Source organism: Xenopus laevis, chromosome 3S, assembly GCF_017654675.1.
Source record: "Xenopus laevis strain J_2021 chromosome 3S, Xenopus_laevis_v10.1, whole genome shotgun sequence".
NCBI lineage: Eukaryota > Metazoa > Chordata > Amphibia > Anura > Pipidae > Xenopus > Xenopus laevis.
The window spans coordinates 87,519,634-87,530,393 of NC_054376.1; the positions used below are offsets into that span (position 1 = coordinate 87,519,634).

At 40.3% G+C, this 10,760-nt stretch overlaps 1 protein-coding gene across 1 annotated transcript in view; it reads right to left on the reverse strand.

The window, feature by feature from the left end:
* trhde.S (thyrotropin releasing hormone degrading enzyme S homeolog) overlaps positions 1–10,087 on the reverse strand; it is a 303,766-nt gene extending 293,679 nt beyond the window's left edge. Inside the window, exon 1 of the mRNA XM_018255948.2 lies at positions 8,835–10,087. Coding sequence (XP_018111437.1) covers positions 8,835–9,598 — 764 coding nt within the window. The 5' untranslated portion in view covers positions 9,599–10,087. The remainder of the gene's footprint in view (positions 1–8,834) is intronic.
* Positions 10,088–10,760: the final 673 nt, after the last annotated feature.

The window sequence follows — 10,760 nt, forward strand, 5'->3', positions numbered from 1 at the left end:
GCATTGAATAAATAGTTGCCAACCATGTATTTTTCCCTGAGAGGCCTCCCCCGAGTTATTTTTTTATTCTCTTTCTTGTGATTTTTTTAAAGAAAAGATGGCCAATTGCATAAAAGTTTGCCAGAGTTGCTATAACTAGGTCAATTCTAGTTAATAAAAAGTGGTGCTCTATAATATTCATCCCATTTTTACACATCATATATAGTTGGCAGTGACCACTACATAAGTACACAGAAACTCAGGGGGCAAATTCACTAAGATTCGTAGTTGCGCCAGGCGCAACTTCGCCGCGCTTCGCCACACTTCGCCACACTTCGCCAGGCGTAGTTTCGCCAGCGCTCCGCAAATTCACTAAAATCCAAAGTTGCGTACAGGGGTAGCGTAAGGTTGCGAAGTTACGCTAGCGAAGGTTAATTTGCATATGGCGCCAAATTCAAATTTCAATGGAGGAACACGTATCAGCACTACAAATGCCTAGAAAACCTTCAAAACATCAAATAAAAATTTTATTTTGCCCTACACATGTGCCCACTGTATAGTTAAGTTGCCATGAGTTAGGAAATGTAGGGGGGGAAGGAGGGAAGCCCCAAAAAAAATTTCGATCTTTTTCAGCCTATCACCCATAATATAGAAAACACGCCAGCGTTTTTTGGGACTTAGAAAAAATTTGAACTATTTTTGAAGCAATCCCTATCTACTCTATTGCGCTTCGCCTGGTCTGAGGTGGCGAAGGAAGTCTAGCGTAAAAGTTAGCGTTCAGTACACTGCACACGTTGGTGAATTTGCGTAGTTACGTCCGTAGCGAAAATTCGCCAGGCGTAAGGGTGCAAAGTAACACTAGCGAATCTACGCCAGCGTTAGTGAATTTGCGAAGTAACGAAAATGCCCAACGCTAGCGAATTTACCCTAGCGTTCGACGATTCGGCGCTTAGTGAATTTGCCCCTCAGAGTAAGAATCCATAGCATGCTGGGAAAAGTGGACCAGCATTGAATCATGGCATTAGCGCCAGAAGAAGTGCTGAACTATCATGGTAAACAGCATTTAAGATTACTTTTTAAATAAAGCTGCAGTGAATTAAAATGTAACATGAGCACTGAAGCATATAAGCAAAATAAGGTGTCTAAGGTTTTCTTTACATCTGGTCCAAATTAGCTTTATATTTTCGGTTCATCAATAGACAGCAGCTTCATGAAATGGATGTCTCTATACTTATGTACAGTAATTAGGGTTAGTATGTTAACATAGGTGCAAAGTGCATTCATACAGTATACAGTTGCAACTAAACCACAATCAGCTTTGACCAACTTGATCTAATTTTCTTTTAATTGCATTGTGTCATTGTTACATTAATTTCACATCACTAGCTATGCTATCTTGTTAAAACATACTCTGCTAATTTGTCAATAAAATTGAAATATCTTTTGGATTTTATGTCAAACTACAGAAATGCAAACAAAATGATTAACAACTACCGACATACCAATATGCTGAATATTTCTTTCAACTGCATGCAAAGAATTTTAATATAACTGCTTTCCTTAAAACCCGGAACAGAGACAGACGAACTCTCATTTTTGAGGTTTTCAATGCTTTTATAAGCAGGCATCACAGAAGTGGTGACTACTCAATTTGGATAATGTGAATTAATTTTGTGCAAGCCACAGATGTCAGTACTTCTCATTTTGCATTGTGTACTTTCATATCGATGGGGTGTCAAAGTCTGAACTTTAAGAAAATTCATAGTTAGCTGTTAAAGTTTGTTGCTCGCGGTATATGTTGGAGATTTCATCAGTACAGATAGCAATTGGTTTCTGCCAAAAGATGCATTGGGACTCTCAATTAGAAATGTACATTTTATTTGTGGTGAGTTAGATTAGTCTAATGTCTGCTCAACACACTTCAAAATCAGCAACATTAATGGGAAATCAAAATCGGAGTAGTAGAGACTGTTGTTCTGAGACTGGAACCAGCAACAATCTTGATGCATTCTATATGTAACAAACATTTCTTGGAGACATTTGCAGTGATCAAGCATAACTAGTGACAAAACACATTATTTTTTAATGGGAAGTGTGTGGCTTATGGCACACAGGAGTGATTATCATTGGAAAAAGCAGAACTTTTGTAAGACAAAAATCAGATACCTGTGCCCTAAGCTTTGCACAACTCATTAACACTAACAAGTAATCACTGCAGTACCACTGATATGGCCCTAAAACAGATTGAAAGACAATATAGATACACAGAATGATATAGATTATAGAAGCAATCTAGTGAAAGAGGCTAGAACTGAAATAAACTACATACATGCAATAGAACTCCTTTCAGATGGCTTAAGAAGCTGACGAATACATTACTTTGTGACCATATGGTGGGGAATTCAGACCAGGCTATGATGAGATCCGACAACAGTTTATTTCTCCAAATTGAATATTTCATCTGCCAGTATATGAAGCTTGTAATACAACTGCTGGGAAGGATGTGAAAGGAGCTAAGGAATAATAGTATTTTGCCACATGGATGGCCAATAACACCTTAACCTTTAGCAAGGCAACTGGTTTAATCAAAGGTCAGCCTGTGTATGCCCATCTTTAGACTTCATGAAAATCATTATTTTATAAAATTTACACTTTTATTGCACTTCCTATAGATTATCTGGCCCCTAGATGTGCTAAATGTGGGCGTTTCTGAATGTTCATTTCATACTAGGATGTTGGTACCCAGTGCAAAATCTACCCTCACACAAGTAAAGATAGTGCAGTTCCCAGTCAGGTTCACTGTGCTGCTTGCTGTCTGTTCACAAGATAGTAACAGTCAGGTACACTAAAAATGCTGAGGATAAACTGAACACCCTGGGAATTCAGTCAATGGAAGTAAAATGATTTACAGAAAAGGGCATCGTCATAGCAAAGGAAATGGCAACTTGAAAGCTTGTTTCCTTCTGTTTTAAGGGGCAAACAACACAATGGCAAATTTTGGATATTTTATGCACATGCAATGACTGACTCTTAGTTTATCACTAAACTATTGTTCCCAGCATCCTCTGGTAGCCACTTTAGCAACTCTGCAGCTTCTAAAGAAAGCCAACAAACTGTGATATGAATGCTAATTAGCTGTCAAAAGCCAGCAAACTCAGATATAGATGCTAACTAACACAGATTAAAATGGAGATTAATATTGTAAAAGGTATTTAATGTAACAGAAAAAAATCTTGGTATAAAAGTTCATATATCAGATGCACATTGGCTGCATGACTAATGTTCTGGCATATGGAGGAAGAATTCAGCCTCTGGCTAGCTTTGATAACAAGGAATGCTGTTAAATCCCATATGTTGCTATTGTGTTCAGAAATCTGTACATAACCTAGATGTAAATGTAGATTGTAAACTCTTCAGAACAGGGTCCGTAATTCCAACTGTTTACTGAAACTCTTAGCATATACATATTTATGCTCACTTAATTTATAATAACTGTACAGCTGATATATTTACAATACAAAATGAAAATTTACTTTGTGCTTGCCGCCCACTACCTTTGTCAGTATCCATGAGGTGGCTGGCACCTTAGCTTTAGTGATGTAGCTCATGCACGACTGCTCCATCTAGCACCCATGATCAGCCCCCACTATTCAGTTAACATCTGTAATGTTAAGACAGGGACACTGTCAACAAAATATAATTGCATTATTTGTGCTTGAGAGCAATGTGCAAAGAAAAGTAGAAAGGTGTTAGGGAAAACTGAATTAACTGAAACTTGAAAAAAGCTTTAAACACTTTCATTTCACAGCTATGCCCTGTTATTAATGAAGCTGTCTCTCCTTCGATTCAGTCACAAAGTACTGGTTCTGTGTCCTACATTATGAAATTACAACAGAACTCGGTTCCAGAGGTGCTGTTATTCTGTCTGTGCTGAGTAAAGTTGATTTGTTGAAAATTGTTTTTTGGGTACTATGGGATGCTACGCAGGTGCAATTGTATACCTGTGCTGTTAAAATGAAGTATTAAGGGCAACGGCACATACATCTTTTGGATCACTGTTATCTTCTTTGAGAAAACTGGATTGATCAAAGCTCCCTGAACTAAAGGTTGGCATTTCCCACTACAATGTACTGTATACATACAACGTTGGAACATAAGAGAGAATTCTATCATCTGAAAACTTTAATGCCCATTTTCTCCTGTGAAAATAGTTCTCATGTGCCGTATAAAAAAAATATGCTTCCAATATAACAAGTAGCGGTTATGAGCACTCGGATCTCATTGGTTTTCTTGGTAAGACTGCAGTGATCAAACAGAAAACTGCAAAGAATTAATTTAGAGTGCTGAAAAAGTAAATGTGAATGTTAAAGTCAGAAGTGATGACCATATCTTTTTTTTGGACTGAAGATTATATTCCAAGAGTTATTTTAATAGACAGGGAAATATCTTTAGGGAAGATTGACTTGTTGCTTTTTAATCATTCTGACCGGGAACAGAATATTACTTTCCCCGGGCAGCTGAAAACACAGAAAATTTAATTATGATCAGACAAGGTGATATTAAAATATGCTTATATAGGTGTTGAACTGCTTTCTTTCCTATTAGATCAGCAGACAGTTTTGCATGACTATCAATTTAACAGGATGCATTTTAGCGACATCCACCTTCTCATATTACCCAAGAATTACACTGGAATGAACCCTTGAATGCAATAAAAAATTATTTTTGCATTGACCAGCAGCTTTATCAAGTGACCGTGGAATCACTGCATCTGGCATTCCCATCAATGCTCCTCACGACCTCTGACAGTGCAAATTTTAAAAATATCTTCAAATATATGCCTGCCAATAACATAGGAGGATCTGTCAAAATGACAAAGCCAAATTGATCTTTGTGCGCTCAAGAGAGGAGACCCTGGAAAGTTGCACTGATAAGGAGGGGTCCATGGATTGACATTGAGAATGTATAATAAATATTATGGTGTACATCTTAAGGTGGCCATACACGGGCCAATAAAAGCTGCCGACAGACCGTGTCGGCAGCTTATTGGCCCGTGTACGGGGCCCCCCGACGGGCTTCACCGATCGAGATCTGGCTGAAAGTCGACCAGATCTCGATCAGATGGGACAAAAAATCCCGTCGGATCGCGGCCGCATCTATTCGTTAATGCGGTCCCGCGATCCGACCGCCCGTTAGGCATCGTTAGGATCCGATCGTTGGGCCCTAGGGCCCACGGTCGGATCAGCCCGATATTGCTCACCTCAAGGTGCACATATCCGAGGGAGATCCGCTCGTTTGGCAACATCGCCAAACGAGCGGATCTCTCCATGTATGGCCACCTTTAGTCATGGTACCCATGATTAGATCAAAGTATAGAACAAGAAGCAACAGAATAGAAATAAACTTGTAGAAAGGAAAAAGTCATTCTTAAAGTTTCCCAATTTTTTTTGTATGAGACAGGCCTAAGTGATTTAGCAGGACAGAACATATATTTGTACAGTCACTATGATCCAAACACAGCACTAGTGCTGTCCTGTTCAAAAAGTCACTCTTATTATTTTAATGTTTTTGTAACAGATGCAGAATCATCCTAGAGTTTTCTCCAAATGAGATGTTTGCTCTTCTTTTTCATAAAGCAAAGTTTATCTTGTGTGCAATTGTATTCTTGACTGTACCCCTAAAATAACCTACAAATTCTTCCTATCCTGTATATACACGTAAACTACTCACAAGTATAACACAATTTGTTTCAGTTAGCAAAACCACATTCACAGTATAACAGCTTTATACACTGTAACCACAGATATGTATTTATTAGTACTTATATATAGTAACATGACTCTCCAAGAGAAGCATTTGGGTTTGTACAAGGAAGAAAAAAAAAGTTCTTGACATTAAAGCTTACACATTCCATAAATTAAATATTCTGTGTAACAGGGCAAAAGTTCTTACACATATAGTTATATTTTAAAAAGCATTTTGTGACCAAACTGATCTTACAGAGGCAAATTACTGGTACTAATGGTGTTAGTTAGGTTTCAGTTAAGTTTGTCCAGATAAGAACACATCTGTATAACTTTGTTGGATGTGTCTAAGCTTATATGGTATGTTTTTGCTGTTAGCATGGGGAAGAATTCCTGTAACATATTAATTGCAAGTGAAGTCTCATTGCATTATTAGGTATACAGTGGTATGGCTCATAGTTCCCTTCAAATACAAAAATCATTTTACTGAAATGGGACTACTTTCGAAAAATTAAGTGTATAATAATTAGTCATAATCGATAGATAGGTCAAAGATAGATTGATAGTATGGGATTCCTTATCTGGAAAACGGTTATCCAGAGAGCTCCAAATTACAGTAGAGTGCATTTTAAGCAAATAATTCTAATTTTTAAAAATTATTTCTTTTTTCTCTGTAACGATCAGGAACCAATGTGAATACTGAACATTTTGCATAAAGTGCTGCATAAAGCATGTTGGTGCTATATAATGGATTGTAATAAATAAATTATAATTTGTATCAATTTTGCATTCCATTAATTAGTGAGGTTACAGTTTCTTTGAAGTGTCATACTGATTGTGTCATGTGATTTATTAAATACACGATCCTCTCTGATCTTTTCAGTTCTTGAAGTTTTAAAAACTTTGATATGGGGCTTTGGGGCATGTGTAACATCTCAGTGAGGAATAAGTGATTCTCGGGCAGACCAAGCATGTAGTATAACACAACCAGCTTGGCCCACAGAGCTATATCATTGTGCCTACATGAAACCTCCCAGAAACTAGACTTACATTTTGCTGAGATAAACACATCTAGGAATCACTAAGTGGCAGAGCACTGTCACCAGTTCATCTAACAGACAAGAGCAGGATGTTAATCATTTAACAAGGAAGGGCATCGGTTACAAATCTAGGGCAAGGTGTTGTACATTTAGCTTGCCATTGTCAAAGGCAATTTACAGTTGCTGTCATTTTTACACACGCGCTGGCAAGGCTGGGTGACACTGTACTGGAGGCTTTTCAATTATATGAAAATTATACAAATTAGGAGAAGTTTATGCAGAGCCTACCCCAGTGCAGTAATTAAAACGAAAGCATAGCAAATAAAATGCATGTTAATGGGCTCTTTTCCAGTAAGAAGTTTGCCAGTTTCTCTCATTTGGGAGCCACGTGTAAAAGGGAGAAGTAATAAGTGTCACTCCTGCTCTGATCCCGTGAACCTTTGACAAGGCAAAGGAAGCCACCGATATGCCATTTAGTTGACAAGAGGTATACAAGTTAGTCATTTGCAGCGGTGCTCCTCTCAGTCTATTTCTATGCATTGCTACTGTAACATGACCACCACCACAGTTGCTACTGCCTAGGGGCTGTTCAGTCTTATTTGCCTTCATCATGGAAATGAGGGATATCTAACCACTCTGTCCTTACCTGCAACTAAATTACACTTTCCAGCTTCCCACCCCCCACATATAGTTGTGGAATACTGAGAGCTGTTGTTCAGAAACAGTTAATGGCAAAACATTTCTGATTTCAACTCTCTGTTCAGAGTAATTCATCTAGGTGTATGTTCTTAAAGTCGAACTATTGTGAAAATGAAAAGTTTATATAAGCTTCATCATACTGAAATAAAAACTTTTTAAATATGATAAATAAAAAAATAGGCACGGTTTGTGAAATAATCATGTTTATCTTCACGATTTCCCTCTCGGAATCTGTTTCTCTTCACCATCTCTCTCTTCATGCAGGAGTTGGTTGCCAGATTTTAGTTGACAGTAAGATCCAATATACCTTTTAGGGAGATGTAGCAGATGTAATAGAGCGAAATTAAAAAGCTCCAGCCAAAATACAGTCTAACAGTAACCTAAATTATACCTAACTGTCATTCAAAATCAGACTCAAAAACTCCTGCAACAAGAGAGCATAAAGAGAGATAGGTCCTAAGAGAGGGAGAGGGAAAAGTTACTTGATATTTCAGAACCTGATCAGAAATTTTAATTGATTATACTTACAATCTCAATATAATAAAGTTTATGTTTAATGTTATTTATTCTGATAGTTCCCCTTTAAACTAAAATATATTCTAAAGCATTATGAAGGGTTAACAACAATAACCCACACCTTGTGCATCATAGCACCTTTTTGTAGATTGTAAGCTCTACTGAGCATAGCTCCCCGTAGCACCTGTATTGATCAGTTTTAATATGTATGTTTGATGTATGCATGCTGTACACCTATGAGCAATATGCTGGAGCTTTGTAAATACTTGGCAATATAAAAAAAGAATAATTTTCAAAAACACAGCCAAATTACATAATGTTTTAGTTTAATATGAAGACTTAAGCTGGCCATAGATGTTGAGATTTTTAAAAGATTCGAATTGACCATCAACTAAAAAGACCAATTTGCCAGGAAAACAAAGGGGAGCAAGATAATTTCAAAGGATTGGTCTGATTTTGCTAAAATCGGTCGTTCGGCAAGAAGAAAGCTTTAGCTGTATATTATGTGTTCTTCTGTTCAGGTACCAACAGCAGTGGTGTAACATTAGTGATATTTTAAAGCCTAAAGTGCAAATGATCCCTTCAGAAGGGGGAATAACAATTTCAAAAGTATTGGTCAGATTGATAACATGCACAGGACTCCCCTGACACTGGAGCAGCTAGTTAAGAGAGAGAGAGAGGGGATGGAAGAGAGAGAGAGAGAGAGAAGGGATGGAAGAGAGAGAGAGAGAGAGAGAGAAGGGATGGAAGAGAGAGAGAGAGAAGGGATGGAAGAGAGAGAGAGAGAGATAGAGTTGGAGAGGCGAAGACAAGTGTTACAAGTTAGTGTGCATAAGTAGGTGTATAAATGGATTACCTTCTCTCTCCATGCAGCACATAGGAACTCCTGAAGAAGCCAAGGAGCTCATTCTCTATGATGGCATTATAAATTATCTTGAGGTTATAACTTTTGTGGGCTTCCAGGGATTTGTTTAAAACCACCACAAGGACTTGGTTTTGCGGATAAGCAAAATAATGAGACACGGTAACGGCCCCGGCCACCCTGTCCTCGGCCACCTGCACCCTCTCCACCGCCAGCCTGTGCGCATGGACAACGATGTATCTGCTGGAGTTCACGCACTCGATCTCCACATTGACTTCCCCGCTGAAAGTGAAGTTGTTCATGAAGGCGGAGAGCATGAGGTTGTAGTGCAGGGGTCTCAGGTGAGTGGGTAACCTCAGGTAAGTCCAAGGCTTCCATTCCTCCTCGGGCTCTTTGACTGGCGGGGGGCGGGTGCCTTCCCCGGATTCCTTGTCCCCCTGTAGGTTTTGGTTGAACCTGGCCGCCTCCAGGACGCTGCTGTTAAAGAGCCTGGCGGAAGCGTCTGGACATTCCTCAAAGCGAACGCTGAGCAGCACCGCCACAATAGTGACCACGATGAGAGCCAGGACAGAGATGGCAAATGCCAGCAGCAGCAGCTTCCTATGAACAGTCATGTGCCTCTCCGTGCTCCTGCTTCTCACTGCCACGCTATCAGCCCACTGCTCCTGCAGCCCCCTGCCGTTCCTCATCCCGCCGTCTTCTATTAACATGGGACTGGGAGAGACGCTCTTCTTCTGCCTCTCACTGCCCCCAGCCATAGCCGCCGCTCATGTACCCCGGGGAAAGGAAGGCACCGAGCTCTCAGCCAGCATCCCGCCTCCGACCCGGGGCTTTACATCTGCCATCGCCCTCTGCCAGCTACTGACATGGCACCGCTCTCTGACATGCCTTTAATGCTTTCCCACACACACACGCACAGATATAGGTCAGGATGAGACGGCTGCCAACTTGCTCAGCAATGTCTCGTGCCCTGCGCGCGGCACTATGTTACTAGTGGGATAGTGAGAGGAGCAAGTGTGTGTCTATGAGGGGGAGGAGGAGTGAGTGACAGGGCTACTGCTACTACTGCATGCCATTTCCCAACTCCAATCGGTCGCGAGCAAATCACTTCTGATTGGGCTGATGATGTTCTTTCCTCGGTGGAATAAAGCGGTGCAGGAACAAGACACGAATACATCCCGGGCGGGGAGCAGGCTATAATTCTGATTGCCTCGTGCCCTACCGCCTCCACATCTGCTCTGCACAGCGTGCGACAGCTTTAAATGTTATGGATTCGGCTCTTAAACAGCCCTCCCCTCGCGCTTCTCTATTCCGCCCCCTACCCTCTCAGCCAATCGGCGCCTCTACTGCCCCTCTGGCACGCCTCCTAGTTCTCCTATTGGCTGGCCTGCGGCTATTCAGTGCGTTGCTCTCAGGTGAGTCGGGCGTGTTCTTGGTGCGGAGAACAAAAAAGGCGGAGCACCGTGAGAATTCAGTAAAATTTAAAAAATGAAGTTTTATTCAATAAACATCTAAGAACAAGTTACAGCAGCAGTGAACCCATGGCTGTGTTCTTGGTGCGGAGCCGGCTGGCGGAGGGACACTAATAAAGAAGAGCGTATGTATCCCATAGCACAGAGTAGCGTTACAGGACGGAATAAACCAGCTCCCAAACTCTCTTAACTTACAGCTTCAGCGAAATCCCTGCTTTTTTGTTTGAGTGGATTCACTGTACGCTTCTGTATTTGCTACTCAGGTGTGTCACGTGTAGAGCAGGTGTGCAGTTACCCAGCAGGGTGTTATGTTATGTATTTGCATAAGGGGTGGTTCACCTTTAAGTTAACTTTTAGTATGTTATAGAATGGTCTATAGCAACTTGTCAATTGGCCTTCATTTTTTATTTAGTATAGTTTTTGAATTATTTGCCTTCCTCTTCTGACT